The sequence below is a fragment of the Haliotis cracherodii genome, unplaced genomic scaffold (genome assembly GCF_022045235.1).
Source record: "Haliotis cracherodii isolate W230 unplaced genomic scaffold, xgHalCrac1.p SCAF_5, whole genome shotgun sequence".
Taxonomy (NCBI): domain Eukaryota; kingdom Metazoa; phylum Mollusca; class Gastropoda; order Lepetellida; family Haliotidae; genus Haliotis; species Haliotis cracherodii.
In genome coordinates this window covers 50,728,565-50,751,640 of record NW_027266308.1, presented here as the reverse complement: position 1 = coordinate 50,751,640, position 23,076 = coordinate 50,728,565, and the positions used below count along the sequence as shown (strand labels likewise).

Below are 23,076 nucleotides of genomic sequence, written 5' to 3'. Positions count from 1 at the left end.
AATTGTGATATCATTTATCAATAAATTGAATCTGTGATATTAATTCCCCTTTTCAAGGTATAACCCATCTGTAAGGATCTGAAATCATTAGAAGAATATCATGTTTAGTTCAATATTTAGCGCCTAGTATTTTTCAATAATTAACCCGCAAACAGACCCCAAAAAATCCACAAATTAAATGCATGGTGGACGTGACAATTACGTTGGAAGAATTCTTTTTCATAACAGAGACCATATAATAGATAATATTATATGGTCTCTGTTCTTAACAACCTAAATTTTATATCTGTAAATACATTTATACAGTGCGTTAATTTGTACTGATGATTGTTTGGTTACAATGTGTCATCAGCTGACCATGTGTTGACTGCTTGGTCCGTTGCTCATGCTATCAATCACAGGTTTAAACTGTCCGATTTGTGACGCAACACGGTAACATACATTCTCTCACTACATATCATTGGAAGATGCAAGGACATTGTATACATCAGCAGCAAAACGTCGAACGTATTCCAAAATATAATTAATATTTTGAAAATCCTAGGAAAAAGAATATTTATCCAACATTACGTTTGCGCCTTTACGACATAGGCCTATACCGATAAGGCCTCGCATGGGTCATCAAATTACGCATTATCTTGGTTATACTTTGGCCTATATAAATAGTGAGTTAACTTCACATCCCTGAACTACCCTTGTTCCAACAAATCATCATATATCCTATTCGTTTGAGACTTCAACGAGTCATATAGCTAGTAAAACGCATTCTCTTAGTTCGTTGTGTTACCCCATCTCGAAAACAAGAAATATATTTTCATATTTGTTACTCAATCACGACCACGTATTGTTTCACTGCGGACTTAGTGACGGGAAGTGACGTCATATTTACTTTTGTTATTTCTACGACAACCTTTTAGCTATGTTTAAGAAGTTATTTTGCAACTGTCAGCCTCGATTGTTTGCATTTGACCTATGTATTCTCTCACAAGTGGCCCTGCTTTCTTCAGGTAAATCAAGAGTCTGAGCTTCAGCTGTATCGGGAATGATTTGGAATCCAACTTCGTGTGAATGTGTAGCTGAAACATCATGTCCGACGATACCCACAAGTGTCTACGTGACGATAGGAATGTATGCCAACTGTGTGGTGCACTAGATAATTTATCGCTGTGTACAGGGTGTAGAAAGACTTGGTATTGTTGTAAAGAACACCAGAAGGCTGATTGGAGGGAACATAAAAGACGATGCCCAAGTAAAAGCAAAAAGAAAGAGTCCAAAAAAACAGTGCATGGGGAAATAGTCTGTCCCTCGGACCAGTCGACCAGTGGCAGCAGTATTACAATGCCGACTGACATCGCTGTTGGAGACCGGTCAGCAGCCCAATGGGGCGAATGCAAGAGTGCCGAAACACACGCACGCAGTGTAAACAAAACAGTCAAGGAAGTATACAGTCGTGACAACAAACCTGACGAGTTGTGTTGTGCACAGGCAGATGAAACCAGTCACGCATCAGTACCAGTTCCACAAGAAGGGAGTTCAGAAGCCTATATATTGCAGACAGCAGCCAGCTCCCTTAGTCAACCTTCTGGTGCTTCAGCTGACAGTGGAGACACAATGAGAGAACACACCATCAACCCTCTAGATTCATCGGAGACCTATGTCACTGTTCTGAAGTCACGCTTTAAAGAATTAGCAGAATATGTGACAAATTGTCTCACCAAGTATGGTATTTGTGTGATTGACAAATTTCTTGGTGAATCAAAAGGCTTAGACATTCTCAATGAAGTGAAAGAGTTATACCGATCGGGTGTTTTCAGGAATGGACAAGTTGTTGACTCTGAAAGTACCAGTAATACCACAAGAATCAGAGGTGATATGATAACCTGGGTAGATGGTGCTGAGGATGGATGTCAGGATATTTTGTTTTTGATATCCTGTATGGATGATATTATTCTACAGTGCTCTGGTAAACTGGAACACTATAGGATTAGTGAGAGAACGAAGGTAAGTCATCATCATGAATTTATCATGTTCATGAAATTCTGTTGACATTAATGTTTGGACTAATTATGTTATGAGTTCATGTGTGACCCATTTTCTAACATGTCAAAGCCGCCACAATTAATGTGCACTGTTTGTACTTAAAGGGGGTTCCAGTAGAAGATGAGATACAATTGTACAATTTAGCATGTTTAGTGTCACCTTTAAAGTTTATGTATGTTTTGATCATGCATGGCATACACAACTCATCATTCCTTGGTCTATCTGTGTATGCAAGACTGTAATGTATTGATCAGTGTTCAGATTTCAGCATGAAAGTTACTTGTCATATACCCTGATGTTCAAATTTAAGTTTTTAAGTGGTCTCTAGACCCAAACACAATGTCAACAAACCTCAAGTCTGACAAGAACCACAAGCAGAACCGCTCTTTATTTGGAACACTGTCAACGTTCAACTTGCACATACTTTTCTCAAGTGATCTCTTTAAATTAAGGTCATGTACTCAAACTGCTTTGAGCATGCTGAGTGTGTGATTGAACACATGGGATAGTTTGGTCCTTTATGATTCTCAAAATGTAGTGAATTTTGATTCTCTCTACCAACATGACCAAATATCATTATGAACCAATAGGTCTATTAATTGTACAGATGCATATGACAAGGTGTTGACATGTTTTACAGTTGCTGTAACTGGTCCTGCTCTTGTATCTAATTATTTATATTGATAAATGCTTTAGACTGACATTCAACATGTTCACATTCACAATGTTACAGATCTGAGATTGGTTCAAATTCTACTTGTTCTAGGACATTGATCATTTTTTACACCATAAAAGACTTTTTTCAGGTTTGGCATAGTGATTTATCTGAAAGCCCCCAAAATGGCTTATCATGCACAGTTTATGTGAGAACTATTTAAGTAGTATTACCATGATTACTGTAAATAAATTCAGAACCACATTGACTTGTTTTCAGCTTAGTTTTCACAATTTAGAAATTGAACGTGGACGGCATTATAATATTCCTCGTGAATTTAGAAAATGTAAAGTTTGTAACCTTAACCATATTGAAAATGAATATCACTTTTTGTTAATTTGTCCAGCTTATACATGTTATAGCCATCTTAGGCAAAGTTACATAGAATCTAAATTCTACATGTTTCCAAATATTCTGAAGTTTAATACACTAGTCATTGCAAGACCCTATTATCATGATGAATACAGCAAAGTACTTGTTTTATGCCAATGCTGTAAGAACACAAACACTCCAACATTTATCATATGCAAGTATGTTGAAACTGCTTTTGTTAAAAATAGCAAAGAAATGTATTATATCTTATATTGTTTGCACCTAAATTGTATTTCATCTGTACAAAAAGGCCCTTGACCTACAAGTACTGAATAAACATGATAAAGTGAAGACTGACTAATATCCACATGATCCCAAATGTCCTAAAACCTTATCCTAATGTGTAGTGATATGGTCATGATGGATGAATGGCCTATCAAAAATTTAAAAGATCATGAAAACGTCCTATCATGCCTATTGAAATGATGTTCAGCAAAATCACTGTTTCAAATTACTATAAGTATTCATACATGACACACTGTGTCCTGTCTTATTCTGTCAAGTAAGGTCATCTGATACTTGTCAGTACATCATGCTGAAGAACTATGTTCGATTCCCCTTATTGGTACAATGTGTGAAGCCCATTTCTGTTGTCCCCCGCTGGAATATTTCTAAAAACGGTGTGAACTCTGCTCAATCAATCAGTCACTTGTCAGTATTATGTATAAAAGATTTCAATGATCTCAGGTAACATGTTTGGGCTGGTATTCATTATCAGAAAGTTTTCTACTCAGACTGTATGATATGATACTATTCCCATTATACAATGCACACAACTAGACCCTGTAAACAGAGCTGTTTTTTCCATGGAGACAACTCTTGATAACCTGTATACCATGTTCTATATTATTTTTGTTACTAAATTCTACACACAATATACATGATCATGATGATAGGGTCATCTTTCTTTTTTTTCAAAATGATAAAATACAATCATTATACAATATCATTAATATATAGGTGTTTTGTTTGGTTTTGCACTTCTTGATAACAAATAATAGTGTTTGGTTATTTTGTAGCCTTGCTCCAAGGCTGTACTGAACAATGCCGAATGAGGATTGTATGGATGTAAAGTGATTCTATCCTTTTTATGGGCAGATCTAGATAATCTGACCTCTGAGGATGCCAGTCTTTTATGCATGTTCTAGGGACAACTTATTCTTAATCTTATTATTTATATAACGTAGGAATTATGATTTATTTGAACTAATAATTATTTCCTCAAAGACTTGTGCATGTCAAGTTATCGTGGACTGAGCTTTGGACTGTGATACAGCAAACTCTATATACATGATATACATGACATACGTAATTGCTTTATTGATTAGATATTTTAGCAGTCACTAATCATTTTTTAATGTCCAAATCAATTGTTTGTTTAACCAGTTATTTGATTAATCATTCCGCTACTAACACATGTAACAAGTAATGGATTAAGTTGTCAATAAACAGGGCACTGATTCTCATGGCTGTCAAGCACTTATAGTTTCTCAATTATTATTTTGGGATTTATGACCTGAATGACCATCATAAACCTAAGAAAAGATGGCTTCAAGGATAGGGCTACAAGTCTGAAATTTACACCATGTACACTAACGCTTAGTCTCTGAAAATATAGAATTTTGATAGACATGATAGCAACAAGCAACTACTTTTCAATTGGAAAGGTGGAAGTGGAAGTGAGTATGTCGAGATGGAAGATTCAGAAGCTGCAGGAATTCTAGACTTGCTTCATTTAGTGCTATGGCATTACAGTAAGGGCATGGCGAAAGGGAAAGTAATATGGTTCAGGGACTGTGAGACAGACAAGTCTGAAATGCTACAACTGTAGTAACTGAATATGTTGAATTCCAGAACTTCAAGGGGAAGCCATCTCTCAAATTGGAATGATTCATTACTCTTCTATGTAAATTCAATGAAAATCATATCTGCCACCGTTGGTGCTGATGACTGCAGTTTGTAATACTGTGACTGTTCTGTACAAGCATTGTAAGGTGATAACCAAATAAATATGGTTGGAGCACCCTCCGACTGCACAACGATTGCACAACGCTCTGCAGCATTCCATTGTCCACTATGATCTTTTGAAAATATGCTAGGGCTGAAGAATTTGACATGTACAGCATCTCAACTTGATGTTGTCGTAAATTCTACGCACATTGTCATATTTATAGCAGCTGGCTTGGTGCATCCTTGAGTTTGTTTGTGAGGAACAGCCTAGTCTTGAGGAAACTACGTCATTCAGGTGTCAGCTGACAATCACATGGGGAATATTTTTCAACTTTTTTTCTGAATCCTCTAATCTGCACCATCTGGCCAACATGTTTACATGGTTAATGGCATTGTTCCGAAGCTACAAGTCAGCGTTTGCTTTCAAGTGAATCAAGGATGCTGGTGTCTTGTGAATTATTCACAGATTTTATTAACAACATTTAATCAAACTGAAGGCAACACAAGGATGGTAGAGAAGGAGACTGAATAAATTTTATTCTACAACTTTTTTTCTCCAAAGATGAATGTTTCCTTTTCTGTTCGGGTCTGTTGTAGTGTACAGTCTTTATTGATTGTTCTGTGTGCATGTCTCCCAGGGATTGAACTGAAAAGTCTTCTGAAGCTCTACTGATTGATAGGATGCTTTCGCATCTGGCAAGCTTACTTAGGCTAGCAGCCCTCTAAGGATTCTAGGTTTAATAGCATGTCCCCAGCAACCTGTGCTGGTCAAAGAGGTGACTTACTGGATTGGGTGGTCAGGCTCAGTGACCTGGTTTGAAGGCATGCCATCACACCGGATGGTGTGGATCATTGTTCAATACACTGTATAATATCAATCACTTGATTATTTCCAGGCCTGCATCATATAGCTGACTGCTATGTTAAACAACGAACAAATATGTTCGAGCTAGAGGGTCCGCGCAAATTTCTATTCCAGTGCAATTTGTTAGGAAGTAACCCTAGAATACTGTTTATCATGCAAACATCTGTGTCAACTTTCATGACACACCAGAGGAGGTACAATATGATCATGGTTTAGTATATAACATTATTTCTCATATTCATGTATATATATCTATATATATATATGTATATTCATGTATATTCATGTATACATATGTATATACTAATAATATAGGTTATCACGCGAGATACAGGAAATGCACTTCCCAAAACACACAAGTGTGATAACCTCTTTGTAATATAATGTCAATCTTAAAATGCTTATCAAAATTAATCTCTCTCACAAACAGGACCTAAACATTTCAAATTTTCCTTGAATATGCATGTTATTATATTTCTGAAGGTATCCAATGGCAATGAACCAAAAGTGGGTTATGAGTTATAACTCCATATTCGAATTGCACCATACAGGGGTGATATGTTCTCTCCTGAAGACTCTTGTTTATTTACATATTTATCTGTAAATGACCCAAACATATACCATTATTTTTCTGTTTGCTTAATTCTGCAGAGGAACCTTGTACCGGTATGATAAATGATGTGATTGTGAGAAAAATTGTCACTTACAGAGCTCCAGATTAGCTTTGGTGTTGTGGGTATTTTTAGAGCTTTATAGGACTCAAAAATACCATGATACTTCCACTAGAAAGTGTGATGGCAAATGATCATGATGTAACTGTCAGTGTGGAGTTAGGCAAGGTTGACGGAATGCCTGTTTATAATTTCAAAATAAGTTTCTGATTTGCTAATCGAATACGCAGGGATAATTCACAATATTTTGATGATACGCACAAGTTTTATTTTTGTAGTGTATCTGTAATGTTCGTTGCGTATTTGATATGCTTGAATTTTATTTCACTGCATATTTCTGCATTTCTGATGCGTATTTTACGCAGATACGCAGCTTATCTGGAGCTCTGCACTTAAAAACATGATTCATTCTGTCTGTTTTTGTAATAACTGGGCTGTTTAATATATTCAGTTTGCTTCATTTGTTCATAATGCATTGAATAAGGAGACCTTGTTTCAGGTGAATAAGTCCACACTTGTGTTGAATGGTAGTTAGATCATGGGATTATGTCATCCAGCTGATGTCAACACAGAGTGCATCAGCCCACCGGTGTGGGGGTGTGTGGTTACTGCATTTATGTTCACTGTATGGTTCTAGCAGAGGTACTTCAAACACTGATTGCACTCCTGAATAATGAATAATGAAAAAGTCATTTGAACATAGACATAAAATTTATTGAGGTAGTAACTATGGTATGGAAAGTACTGTTTTACTCTGTTTTCATGGTTACTGATTCCTGGAACATGTAAAAATGTACAATTTCAATTAGGGGTAATATTTCACAATATTTTGCTCAGGGGCCCCAAGTCAGTGTCTGCCCCAAATATCAGTCCATATTCCTAACTTGAAATTAAAATTTCCCAATTCATGTTGTGTCTGTGAATAGGTGACTTGTATTTCACTGATAAACCCACCAGTAGTATGATAGATACAAGGCTCAAGAGGCTTGAATATATTTTTACGCTGTTGCCTTAATGCCATGTTGGAATACCTATTGGTCTTACTTTAAAAAACAATGAGGATGTTTTTCCAGTTTGCCTGTCAAGGGCTTTAGTTTGGAATTCGAGATAAGTCCCTGGGTGTTCGAATAGCTTTACGAATATGAACCTGTGGTATAGTTATCAGTGGTTATTATAATATCTTATCATGCTTTCTGTTATCATATCCTCTTCAGATTTGCATACAGATAAACTGAAATGAAATTTGAAATAACTTGTTTTGTGTTTCAGGCAATGGTTGCCTGTTACCCTGGTAACGATACGGGTTATGTTCGTCACGTGGACAATCCAAATGGGGATGGTCGTTGTGTGACCTGCATCTACTACCTCAATGAAAACTGGGATGTGCGGGTAGGTCATAAGATAATATTCACATGTCACCAGCAGTTGTGTGCTGCTGCAATATTACCCAGTTTACATTACACTGTTTACACTACATACCATTTTTTAACTACATGGCATTGTTTACATCCCGTTGGCACTGTTCACATCTACATGTGACTGTTTACCATGTTCACATCCACATGTCACTGTTGACGTCCACATGTCACTGGTCACATTTACATGACACTGCTCACATCCACATGTCACTGTTGACATCCACATATCACTGTTCACATCCACATGTCACTGTTGACATCCAGATGTCACTTTTCACATCCACATGTCACTGTTGATATCCACATGTCACCATTCACATCCACATATCACTGTTCACATCCACATGACACTGTTCACATCCACATGTCACTGTTGACGTCCACATGACACCGTTCACATCCACATGACACTGTTCACATTCACATGACACTGTTCACATTCACATGTCACTGTTGACATCCACATGTCTCTGTTCACATCCACATATCACTGTTCACATCCACATGTCACTGTCCACATCCACATGACACTGTTCACATCCACATGTCACTGTTCACATTCACATGACACTGTTCACATCCACATGTCACTGTTCACATCCACATATCACTGTTCACATCCACATCTCACTGTTGACATCCACATGTCACTGTTCACATCCACATGTCTCTGTTCACATCCACATATCACTGTTCACATCCACATGACACTGTTCACATCCACATGTCACTGTTCACATCCACATGTCACTGTTAACGTCCACATGACACTGTTGACGTCCACATCTCACTGTTGACATCCACATGTCACTGTTCACATCCACATGTCTCTGTTGACATCCACATATCACTGTTCACATCCACATGACACTGTTCACATCCACATGTCACTGTTCACATTCACATGACACTGTTCACATCCACATGTCACTGTTGACATCCACATGTCACTGTTCACATCCACATGTCACTGTTCACATCCACATATCACTGTTCACATCCACATCTCACTGTTGACATCCACATGTCACTGTTCACATCCACATGTCTCTGTTCACATCCACATATCACTGTTCACATCCACATGACACTGTTCACATCCACATGTCACTGTTCACATCCACATGTCACTGTTAACGTCCACATGACACTGTTGACGTCCACATCTCACTGTTGACATCCACATGTCACTGTTCACATCCACATGTCTCTGTTGACATCCACATATCACTGTTCACATCCACATGACACTGTTCACATCCACATGTCACTGTTCACATTCACATGACACTGTTCACATCCACATGTCACTGTTGACATCCACATGTCACTGTTCACATCCACATGACACTGTTCACATTCACATGTCACTGTTCACATCCACATGTCACTGTTCACATTCACATGACACTGTTTGCATCCACAAATCACTGTTTTACATTTGCAAACTTGATGATTTCGGTTACCACTTTGAGGTAGCTTATGCCATTAGATGATTTTCTTGGTTGATCACACTGTACAACAAAGTTGGGAGAATTCCTTCATGAGTCTAGCCAATCTGTAAGCATAAACATTAGAGTTATGATAAGGATCCCTTAGTTTCATAGACTGCTGGACAGTAGGAGTGGTAGAATAATCCTCACTGCCACGATAACTCTGAGACATATTGTGGTAGAATACACAACTAAAGTTCATTATTTAATAGTATACCACACAAAAACGTTAAGGACCATCCTGTTCATTCGTTTTACCACAGTTAATCTGTCATGCCAATGACAAACTATAGTTCTATAACGAGTCGTGTTGTCCTTAACCTTCACGAGTAGAACTAGTAAATATCTATGAAGGGGAAGATTGCAAGAGTGGTTGGATAAACAAGGGTTTTTAAGCATTCTCATATACCAATTTGGCTTGCTGTGGGGTATATACATGGCATAATATGATAAAGATAGATGTCAAGTGTCTGACATGGAGCTTGGCTTGGAAGTTTAGCTGATGAATGAACATTGATGAAGTCAAGGCCAACTTGCCATGATGTATTTCTCGTGTAACTGGGCCAGCTGCTAACAAGCCCACCATTCATCAAGCTCTTGAGGGTCACACCAGGGTTATTATTAGATTGGGTGTTTGCTTGATGTTTGCTTTTGACACAAGAATAAACTAGTTTGACAGAAATAGTATGCTCCAAGTTGCAGCACCATACATCCCATGTAAACAGGTCATGCCTCATATCTGACGAAAGTAGGTCGAAAACAGATTCCTCTTCAGACTGTTTTGAGATGGTGCCAGGGATACAGAAATAACCATCTGTTCATGGTGGACTTTGATTTAATCCAGTGTCGTCACCAGACACATTTTTCTAGTAGTTTTCTAACCTTTTGATACTCAATTTGTGTAATCCTATTTATCAAGGAATGCAGGAGGATTTTGTTAAATGCCCGCGTCACAGACTCGTAGTAGAGAGAAATGCACTTGTTCCCAAGCCTGTATCTGTTAATAAACTTGTATTACATAAATATATCCTAAAGGCTGCCAAAATATCTACCCATGAGGTTATTATGTGAAATTGGGGAATTTTGTGTTGGTGCCAAGAAACATTTGAGTCTGCAAGCCCGACCTTCTATTTTGGAATTATTTTCGGTAAATAATTCTTGTTAGCTTTAGTATTTAGACTAAAATGAGATAGCTAGGCGATACATCACAACGAACAATGAAGATCGAAGCATGGTTTATTTCACGATAAAACATTGTTCTATGTTGATGTCAATTCTGGAGATTTGAATATTTGGTCGCAACTTGATGACATCATATGTTGGACACATTGTTTTTGAGAGGGAAGTGTCCAGTAAGTTTTTCCCCATAGATGTAGCTGGGCTACGCAGATAAACACAGTGGCCAAACTGTTGCATCCAAAAGTGGGAGAGATATGATAATTGGTACAAGGAGAAAAGGTACAGATAATCAACTTAAGGATTGTGAGAATATGCGGGAAATACCAAACTTAACCCACCTGTTCATAAAATGGAATTGCCCGACATTTTCAAGGTCAGATTTTTTTCAGGGAGTTGTCATTATTAAAATTTGGGTAAATGGGTAAATATATTTAAAGTTTGTACATTTTATCAACATCCTTAAGGAGGCTGTACATATTGTTGATATCAAATAGAAGAAATAAACAACTCGTGGTCATTGTTACAATAAAACAGTGCAGGGAGAATAAACCATGAAGGGTCCAGCCCTGCACTGTTTTATTGTATTATAAACAACGACCACGAGTTGTTTATTTCTTACAGGCTGATCACAGCCTACTGATAACCTATTGTCAGGTGAGGCTGCATTACACATTCCACCATGAGCACACTACTTACCCACGAGGGTAACTGTGGCACTGCTGATATTTGATTGTACTGAAGCACTGACAAGACTTCACTGTGGGAGAGGGGTGGAAAAAATGTTTGTTTGTTTGTTTTTTGTTTAATGCCACACTTAGCAATATTCCAGCTATATGATGGCAGTTTGTAACTAATCGAGTCTGGACCAGACAATCCAGTGATTGACATCATGAACATCGATCCATGCAACCGGGATCGATGACATGCATCAACCAAGTCAGCGAGTCTGACCACCCAATCCCGTTAGTCGCCTGTTACAGCAAGACCAGTTCTACGCCGGATCTTCACGGGTCTGGAGAGAATGTATAACATATGTTGTTATATGTATCATTTTGTTTTGTATTAATTAATTACCTTCACATACAATACTCATATGCATGTTTGTTATCCTTGGGACATGTGGGATTCTGAACAGTCTACATATTATGCTGCTAGTCAATGTAAACATTCGTTTTTATCCCCACGGCGTATAATGGGCATGAAGTGCCTTTTGATATTTGGGGATTTTTCTAATTTTTCTATTTTTCTATTTTTATGGAATGAAGTTGGACATAGACTCAATTGGGGATGGGGTTCTTTCCGGGGCAGAATTGACCTAGACTCAATTGGGGATGGTGTTCGTTTCCATGGCAGAATTCGAAAACCATTCAGTGTATTTGATCGAAACTTGGCAAAGCTATCAGGCATATACAGAAGTGGTGCCTTTTGAATTTTTTTTTTTTTTTTACAAATTTATAAAAAAAATTTCAATTTTTATGGAATGAAGTTGGACATAGACTCAATTGGGGATGGGGTTCGTTTCTCAGGGCAGAATTCGAAAACCATTCAGTGTATTTGATCGAAACTTGGCAAAGCTATCAGGCATATACAGAAGTGCCTTTTTGATATTTTTTTTTTTTTACAAATTTTGATGATTTTCAATTTTTATGGAATGAAGTTGGACATAGACTCAATTGGGGATGTGGTTCGTTACCAGGGCAGAATTCGAAAACCATTCAGTGTATTTGATCGAAACTTGGCAAAGCTATCAGGCATATACAGAAGTGGTGCCTTTTGATATTTTTATTTTTTGTACAAATTTTTATTTTTTTCAATTTTTATGGAATGAAGTTGGACCTAGACTCCATTGGGGAACGGGTTCGTTTCTCAGGGCAGAATTCGAAAACCATTCAGTGTATTTGATCGAAACTTGGCAAAGCTATCAGGCACATACTGAAGTGGTGCCTTTTGATATTTTGGGATTTTTCTACAAAATTTTTTTTTTCAATTTTTATGGAAAGAAGTTGGACCTAGACTCCATTGGGGAACGGGTTCGTTTCCGGGCCAGAATTCGAAAACCATTCAGTGGGTAAACAATGTATGTTTCTTAAAGAACATTCAACTGTTGACTCATTACATACAGAATTGCACATTTACTAGTGGTTACTTTACAGACAGCTGCCGGGGGTATATGTCATCTTTCTGATGACTCTTGTCACTAGTTTCTAAGGTAACTGCAGCCGATAAAAATCTGTATTAAATTTGGGCTGAAGATAGGGCCAGTTTGATTCAAATCATTTAAAGCACACCTTCATTATGTGCTAACACCTAATTTGTGACACATAGTATACCAATATAGCAGTTAACATGGTTGAATGGGTTCTCTTACTCCGATCAAGTATAATTTAAGTCCCCCCAAAATATATGCTTCCTTTATCATGTTTATCTGCAACTGTGTTGTCATGACCCTAATGATGTTAACTATTTTAAGTTTTTAGGGAGCTAAGATTCAAATACTATAATAAAAATACTCAATGACCCCTGGACCCTCTTAACGTTGAACTCTCTATCAGTGACTCAGTTTCACAACATCTTGACCTAGACTGGAAGTGGACTCCACTCTGTGTGCTGTACTTCCTCTTTAATCATAAATTTATGATTCTCTTAATTATGGTGATATCTCTGTTTCGCACATGGCACCAAGCTGTTAATTCAGCTTGTTGGAAAGGGAGAGGCGACGTTAAGTATTACAGCAATGGAAATGATGTGAAATATGCATTTTGTAGTCATTTATATTTAGAATGATTGAAACCGGAGGGGATGTACACCCTTGTACCCTATATCACCCCCCTCTAGATCTACATACCACCACCTCCCTGGACCTACATACCACCCCTTCCTAGATCTGTGTAACCCCTTTCCAGATCTGCATATCACCCCTTTCTAGATCTGCATACCACCCCTTCCTAGATTTGTGTAACCCCTTTCCGGATCTGCATACCACCCCTTTCTAGATCTGCATACCACCACCTCCCTCGACCTACATACCACCCCTTCCTAGATCTGTGTAACCCCCTTCCGTATCTGCATATCACCCCTTTCTAGATCTGCATACCACCACCTCCCTGGATCTGCATACCACCCCTGGCTAGACCTGCATATCACCTAGATCTGTGTAACCCCCTTCTGGATCTGCATACCACCCATTTCTAGATCTGCATACCACCACCTCCCAGGATCTGCATACCACCTCCTCCCTGGATCTACATACCACCCCTTGCTACATCTGCATACAGCGCCCCTCTGGATCTGCAATGGTTAAAATAAACAGTTAAGCATAGTCAATTTGTAATGCTAAAATCTACTGAAAAAAACACCAAAACATAACTTTGGTCCCGTGGAATCAAACACTGGCAAAGACTATGAGAAGGGGCCATATCTGTATGTACAGTGAAACTTTGGTACATGTAATCTAAAATCCGGTTTACTGGATTACTGCTTGAAGAGCTTACATAAGAAGTGACTCTACACTGTATCCTTGGCTTGTTATAAAAACTAACATAATTTTTATTTGGACATACCGTATTTGACGTAATAAGCGCCAGGGCGCTCTCAAAATTAGAAATAGGGGGCTCTTATTAGAATATTATTTTGGTGAAAAAAACCAGAGTTGAACGATAAATTTCGTAGTTTATGCTGACAGCCTGAAATGTTTTTATACGACCGATGTATTTTTCCAGAAGTTAATTGCCCATAATTAAGGGTGCATAAATAAGTCTTGTGTACATTGATCAATTGGAAGGGGTGCTAATTGGGATTGTTCACTAGCCAATATATTAGCAAATATCGCCGTGGGCGCTTATTATGTCGAACACAATATTACAGTTGCTATAAATAATGCCTAGGGTTTTTTTAACCTTAGACCCTCAAAAGTAGTCCTCCATTGTAAAGAGAGCTCACTTTCTGCAGTTTCTGTACTGTCATATCATGCAGATTACATTCTTCTTGGAATTTAGCAGGTTAATAAAACAGTAAACAGGTAAATGTACAGAAACCACCGGAGGTTATGAGTGAGTTTAAGCTTAATGCTGCTTTTAACAGTATTCCAGTTACATCATGGCGGCGGAGGTTATGAGAGTAAAATCAAAGAAAGCAGTTTGGTATTAAGTATCATTAAAATGCATACAATACAGTATGATACAATACAATACTGTATAGCACAGGGCAGTACAATACAATAGCTTGTATATTATTATACCATGTATATTGATTACTTGATGCCGTCATATCCAGCACCTAATGATCAAGTTGTGCATTGATAAAAGTCATCAGCACATAATTCATCACTTGAACATGTTCAAGTCAATTGATTTGCACTAGAAAGCGCTTTCTGCTTACAAACCTATATCTGTAATTTGAGGATTGTGTTTTGTGTGGAAATCTTTTGATGTGGTGATTATAGGTGGAAAGTGCAGCAGTGGTAGCAGGAGGGTTATCACAACAGCTGCGTCGACAGGGTGGTGGGTGGCGGTTGGTTCGTATCAGGGGGAGCTGAGAGGCTAACCTCCCCGTGTAGATAGTTTATATCTCCATGACGTCTGCTCCATCCATCCCATGGTGCACTGCACCAACAAGAGGCACATACTTGGATGTTTACGTAGTGGGTTGTGCAGTGCTGTCCTTGACAGATGTAGAGATCACAGGAAGCCACTCTGTGTAAATCTGCAATTGTTTTGGCTAGGGATTCTTTACAGTTGTGTTAAGACATGCTGCTGATGTTAAAAGTGTCCTGTGATCGTTATTGTGTTTACGGTGCAATTATCTTTCCGCCTATTTGTGAGTTTAGACTGCACGGTATTACTTACGCAAACTGCAACAATATCATTATGTATTATGATTGTTTGTTGGTTTGGTTTGTTGTTTAACGCTGCACTCAGCAATATTCCAGCTATATGACGGCGGTTGGCAAATAATCGAGTCTGGACCAGACAATCCAGTGATTGACATCATGAGCATCGATCCATGGAATTGGGATCGATGACATGCATCAACCAAGTCAGCGAGCCTGACCACCCGATCCCGTTAGTCGCCTGTTACAGCAAGGATGGGTTGCTGAAGACCTATTCTTTACGGGATCTTCACGGGTCGTATTATGATTGTCGTATTTTGACAATATATGCAAATTTGTGTAATTCTTTGAGTTTTATCGGTAATGAAATAAACTATGATATTCCTGGTACAGGTAATTTCAGATTAATATTTGTAGGACGCTTCCTTGATTTAGCATAACTATGGTTACAAAAGAGCCTCTCAACTAAGAAATGGTTTCCAACAAAATGGGAAAATTTGACATATGGTGTTAGTTTGGTCTAAACAAAATGAAGTACAGTTTGAAAGAGGAAGTGTTACGGTGAAATATAATATACAGGAGGAACAAGCAATTTCACCACATGTCTGCTGGCAGCTGCAAACATTATTTTCACTTACAATTATTTTCTACAGGAACGGCATCCGAAAGTGTTTCTGTTTGAACATCAGCACAGTGACAATGTCTCATTTGTTTTGTCTTCGAGCTACATAACTAAAAAAATTTACTGGCAATATGTATTGCAATACAGACATAAATTCGCTATATATCTCAGTTCACCCATGAGGATCACAGATAAAATAGGTCTTCAACAACCCATGCTTGCTGTAAAAAGCAACTATGCTTGTCGTAAGAGGCGACTAATGGGATCGGGTGGTCCGACTCGCTGACATGGTTAATGCATGTCGTCATCGTATCCCAGTTGCGATCGTACTGTATTGGGATATGAATTGTATCGCGATCCCCGTATTGTTGCATCTCAAGTAAACAAGGTTAAAAATTTCAAGACTATGTATGCAGGTGGCCAGTTGAAGGTGCTGTTATTTGCTGTGCAGAGTTGTGTCCCTTGGTCATGCCATAAACCTATGATCATGGTTTTGAATCCCAGTTTGCCCCGATTGTTTTTAAGTTTGTCAACACCATATCTGTACTCATGGGTTTCACCAAGACCTGCATCACTTTGGGCTTTCTTCTCACATTAAGCTGACCTGCCGTGATATAACTCATCATTAACCATGTTAACTGGAATACTGTTCAAACTTTTGTTTCACTTGAAGTATAGCAGGGAGTCTGATTAAACGAGTTGTAATGTTATTGTTCACTTATTGGTCATATCAATCCAGGTATCCGTGGCTGTTGCTTGTCAGCATGTCCTCATTTAGCAATGAAAGTGTTTTATATCAATTCTGTGACCTGTAAATAATAGGATCTGAGAGTGTCAAACCTTAACCAAGTGGTTGACAGTATGAACAACACCTATCCAGCATTAGAAATTGGCACTAGTCCCACAGTCCTTGCCAAACTGTCCAATAGTTAAGGTATCTAAAGGACTAGTAGAAATTGGCCCCTTTTAAGGGTTTGGCTATATGTTATCATTATAAGGACTAGTGGACGAAAACTGTTAGTTTTTACCGCTGACCTATCCCTTCTGTCATGGTGCGACACAATATCCAGGGCCCACTTGCACAAAGCGATCTTAGCGCTAAGATGATCTTAACTCCCATACTTTAACATAGGCTTACGATAGTCTTAGCGCTAAGATCGTTTTGTGCAAGTGGGCCCAGGTCACATTCTGTAACCATCCAATCAACATGTCAACTGTTTTGACAAAAAAGGTAGTCACTGTGACTTTTCAGAACTCAGATCAGTTCCTAAAGCATAAAGACAACAATGACGATCACTGTAATTTATCACAGGTACTTAAAAGTAAAGTACACAGTTACATAGGATTGAGATGAAGCTTATCAGGAGCATGTTTACAAGATATAACCTGTTCTAGAAGCTACACTGAGGCACCTCCTTGTTAGAATGTCAGCACGTTGTGACTGAGTTGTCTCAGCAGCACAGGTGGACGATTCAATGTCAACCTGCTCAACACCTAGGCGCAATCCCTGGCTTGCCTAAACTCGCAGATAAGTGTTTCACATGTTGGGGTAAACAGATAAGAATCCCAAGGGCGAAGGTTATCTTTGATAGGCCACATTACGTTTATTACGCTGCAGAATCTCCATGCATGTGTTTGTAGGGGTGATGCTGAGGAGGTGTGAACTTTTACTAAATATTTTCCATTAATGTGTTGAAATTGAGAGTGTCATTTTGGGACAAGCTGTCTTACTAGTAACAACATGAACAGAAAGAGTCATGTGTTGGTGATTGGGAAGATATAAAATCATGAATTTATGTTTGTTTGTTTGTTTGTTTGTTGTTTAGCGCCGAACTCAGCGGTATTCCAGCAATATGACTGCGGTCTGTAAATAATCGAGTCTGAACCAGACAATCCTGTGATTGACATCATGAGCATCAATCCACGCAATTGGGATACAATGACATGCATTAACCATGTCAGCAGGCCTGACCACCAGATCCCATTAGTTGCCTCTTACGACAAGCATAGTCGCCTTGTAATATACAGGCCTTGTAATATACAGGCAAGGGTAATTTATGACCTTACCCAAGGCTTAACAGGCCCACCAATAAATTTCACATATGGATCTACAATAAATTTTCCAAAAAACTTGACTATTTCGAACACATAAGAAATGTTGAAAAGCAGCAGTATAGTGTAACCTTAGGTGTCAGGTACTGTACCCCTCACCCTTGGTCACATGTACTTATGAGCCACGTCTTGGTTCCTGGGAATGATGTAGCTCTCAAATCACAAGTCAACTTGTGTGCTCCAGTCCATTTTATTTATGATAGAATTAATCACAAATATATACAAGGTCCTCAGTTGTTTTCTTGTTGCCTGTATTACTTAAATACAACACATACCTAAAGGATGCATCAAAGAGCCTGATAATATTTCTGATCAACTGTTAACTCTAATAATTTCTGATCCGGGCTTCCAATCTACAGAGTGAACCTCTCTGTTCAACTGTGAGTTTCCGAATCCCCACACCACTCCCGGACAACTCCCTAAATACTCTCGATGACCGAAATAATATTTGACATCATGTGAAATGAGTCCTAAAAAAAAAATTGGCTCACCTCCACAGGGTTCCCCCTAGACTCCAATATCTGGAGTCACCTTGACTCAGCCTATGAATTTTAGGGAGTCAAAAATATATTTTGAGAGTCAAATGTTTTATTGTATGATTAATGAAATTTAAAGTGTTCACTGTTAATGTTACACTTAAAGTTAAGTATCTTTTAAATATTATATGTCTTTAGTTTAAGTTAACAAGTGCTACAGAGAAATTAAGGATATATGAATGAAAAACAAAGTTTGTTGGTTTTATCTTTTCACAATCTTTAATTACTTCACAGCTCATGAAACAATTTACAGTGACACAAATACAGGATGAATAAATAACATCAGTCTCAACTGTGAGACATAACTTTTAATCATGGATGGATATTAAATTACATTTCATGTCAGATTATAATCTAATACCACTAGCTCATTTACATCTTTTATCTAGTTATCTTTTATTATCTATCAACAGTGAAGTTGAACTGAAGACTTGTGAACACTCGTAATATTTTCTGGTTGAATACAGTTTATTAGCAACAACAAACACGCCCAAAGTTTTACATTTCGTATATACCATATTTATTCGCGTATAATACACACTCGTGTATAATACACACACCTAATTATGGGCTATTAAATCTTGAAAAAAATCTCTCTCGTGTATAATACGCACAGACTTTTCTTCAGTCTTATTTCAGGCTGTCATGATCCGTCATCGGAAATAGCATAACAAATCCGAATTGAATTACGCAAGTTAATCCTGTTGTTACACTATCTGGTAATAAAAATGTGTTCTCTGTATATCTGACCTTATGTTTGTCATCTATTTTATTAATTTTATTTAAAATTTCATTCAATAATGTTTACCTAAATTTCAGCAAAAACATGTGTCCCTCCGATACTTACAACTTCTGTTTACCCCGTTCCATAGGTTCTGCTTAACCACATACTGTAACCGTGTCACATTATTCACCGCAACAATGATAATATTTTCTTCTGTTTCATTTTTTACGAGTCTACACATCTTGATAAACATATGTCATGGTTAACTTTTAGTGAGAAAATATGCCGAAACATGAAAAACCTTGTCCATTTGCGGAATTTTCCTTTGTTTACATCACGTGCTGTCATCGAAGCCACATGGAGAGGGAGAGTTACGTTCACTTTGATGCATAAATATATTTTGAAACAACGATTAATTAAAAACTAGACATAAATTTTAAGATGTTTGCATATATTGTCTTCAGAAAATGTTTATAAATTAAGTTCAGGTGAGTAGTTGTAATATTTTCATTCCAAGGCTGGTAAACAACAACACAGATATTTTGAAATTGTGTCAGTCATGACGCAGTCATTAATTTCTGGACATATTTTTCCTTAATTGAGAGTCATATACGCAAGAATACTGCATCAGGGGAAACCCTGCCTCCATATGAACCCCAATTTCCGTTCCAATCATTTATACTATCAAAACTTTCTAATTTCCTCCAGTTGATTTCCTAAAGGCATTAGTCAACCAAACATACTCATAATTCAAACAACCCTAAGGTGAAAACCCATTACCCTGTGAGGTAACAAATCCCCCTAACAGTCATTTCTGATTCAAGCAATCTTGGTAATTTCCGTTAAAAGCCATTTCTATTTCCCAAAGAAGCAAAATCTATAACCTTTTGACCTGTTGGTGATTCCCTCACCCTGTACAGTCACTTCTCTCACATACGTCTGTGTTTTAACCTAAGGCCTGATAGAACTTAATAAACTTTGTTTTAAGTTAATATTAAAAACCCTTTTTCCAAAATACCCTGGTTATAATAGGTTGGCTTGCATACAAATAAATTATACCTGGTTCTGCTTAACTGTGGAGAGGGATAGTGTCGAGGAGGGATTAAATCTGACAGGTTGTTTGGAGATGGTGTTGTACGAATGCGATTTTGAAATGGAACTGGCATTTTAAGATTCATTTTAACCACTCATCCCACTACATGTTCAAACACTGATGAGGAAAAACACTACCTACTTCACAGTACCAAACAAGAAATATGCTCTTTGCAAAAATATCCACACAAAATGTAAATATCCAGTATTATCGACAATATTGAAAACAATTTTTTTGCCTCATCCTCTCAAATAATGAAGCCATCAGCATCAATTGCTTGTGTTTCCTTGTCTATAATTTCAACAATAAATACCTGTTGATCATAATCATCCTATGACTTTGTGTGTATAGTCATATCATCAAATTTGAAATACTGATATTCTCTTTAAATGATTTCTTTGTGTTTAAAGGTATGTATGAATACGGTAAACTACGGTTATAACCAGCTCAAAGGGACCACTAATTTTAGTTCGTAATAACCGTAGTTCGTTATAAGCATATATACGCCATTTATACAACAAGTGACCGGGACTAAAAAATAAGTTTGTTATATTGGTCAGTTCGTTATAAGTGTGTTCGTTATAAACGTAGTTTACTTTATCATACAATGGGTAGGTTTCTCGGCAGGATAAAGCCAACGGATAAAAACGATATCCGTTGGGGTCATATGCGGATAGAGATGCAAATATCAAAGGTCAAGTAGGGACTACTTTCAGTGTTTATAAACAAACATGGCGTCGCACTTGTCATTCGGCGATCGAGTCAGAATTAACCATCGTGAATCTGGATAAACTACAGGGATAATTGATACAATTATTTAAAAAAACCAGTCTTATATACTGAAAGTCAGTGTCGAACTGCGACGTAACTAAGGCATTTTATAAGTTTGGGCAACTTTGGAGATACAAATTTCGAAACAATTTTGCGAGGGCATTAGGCCTAGCCAAGCGGGATCAGAAGCCATATCTGTGCTTGTAGACCTCTGCGGCTTGAAACCTTTTCCACAAATAAAAATAGTTGGGTTTAGGCGAAATATGTATGAATTGTTACCTTGTTTCGTTTTGGCGCTGTGTATACATCTGACTACACTTCTTAACGTTATGACAGAACAGGCCGACTGTGAACAATCACTGGCCGTGATGTCTCATAGACTAGGGTTAGAGTAGCTTCCCTTTGACAAAGGGCAGTTACTCTAGCGGACAGACCGATGGATTGTCGCGAAAGGCAAGTAAAAACAATTGTTGTTTTGCGTATATGTTGCTTCGCCACTGTATAAGAAACAGATTTCAGTTTTAACTATATTGGCTACTGTCACTGTCCGACTGACTCATCACCTATGTTTAGGTAATGTTTGTGAGTGAGGGGAAGCGATTTTCAAGCACAGAATTGAAGAATGACATTATATGATAAAGAGGTTATCACGCTTGTGTGTTTAGGGATGGTAAATATCCTGTATTAGGAATAAACACTATGTATTTAGCTCGCCAAGGCTCGCTTAATACAATGTTTATTCCTAATGCAGGATATTTACCATCCCCAAACACACTCGCATGATAATCTCTATGTATGTGTTATGAGTGTATGTAGGAATTTTAATGTTTTGTCATTTCAGTATTGCATCTGTTCCATAATCTTCTGCAATAAATCTTATCTTATCTTATCTTATCTTATCTTATCTTATCTTATCTTATCTTATCTTATCTTATCTTATCTTATCTTTATAGTTCAAATGAATATTAGTACACATTTATGTAAATTGAGTTTCATAGCAATATGAGACTGCTTAGTATTCCTATCAGAAGTATGCTATCCAGTCATGTGACATCCTGTTGTGAAAATGTTAGGCCTGATATAAGAAATATGGGACCAAAGAACCATACAGATATGGAGGATCGTGAGCTTTTTCAGGGAACATTTCTACTTCATGGTAGGTAGGCAGGTCTCTTAACCTGATTCTCCTGTTCAAAGTAGCTTGTTTTGCAATCCACAATTACCGAATTCAGACCAATCCCAGTACACTTTAAAATTTATGAGCAGAAGTTGAGAGCAAGTTTACACAATCTTTGGGAGTGGCCGCAACCTCTCCTTAACCCTATGTCATCCCCAACATGTCTAACCAAGTCATAAGGTGAATTACTGTCCATGTGACTTTATTGATGTCTTCTATAAATATTTTGCATGTGGCTTGCTGAGAGAATGATGAAATTGCAAATCTATGTTGCCAGGATGAGACCTTTTTAGTAGGCTCAGTTTTTAATGGAGCCTCCTTGATGTCAGTGTGAGAGTATAAAGTGACATTGGATGAGTGTAACATGGTGTATGCCGGCAAGGTAGAATTAATTGCATTAGTGTTAGACAGGCTGGTATGCATTTTTATGTATAAGCTGGTGACAAAAATAGATTTCAGAAACTCATGGTATGCATAGTCACCATAGGCAACATGCATTTATGTTTTGGT

General features: G+C 37.7%; 1 protein-coding gene across 2 annotated transcripts in view; it reads left to right on the top strand.

Moving 5' to 3' along the window:
* The first annotated feature begins 873 nt into the window (after nucleotides 1-873).
* The window catches only part of LOC139444310 (egl nine homolog 1-like), a 34,773-nt gene continuing 12,570 nt past the window's right edge, over nucleotides 874-23,076 (top strand). Inside the window, exons 1-2 of one of the 2 annotated variants that reach the window (XM_071225244.1) lie at nucleotides 874-2,001; nucleotides 7,883-8,002. In XM_071225244.1, the coding sequence (XP_071081345.1) occupies nucleotides 1,087-2,001; nucleotides 7,883-8,002 (1,035 nt within the window). In that variant the 5' untranslated portion in view covers nucleotides 874-1,086. The remainder of the gene's footprint in view (nucleotides 2,002-7,882; nucleotides 8,003-23,076) is intronic. The other variant, XM_071225245.1, reaches the window with a different exon arrangement.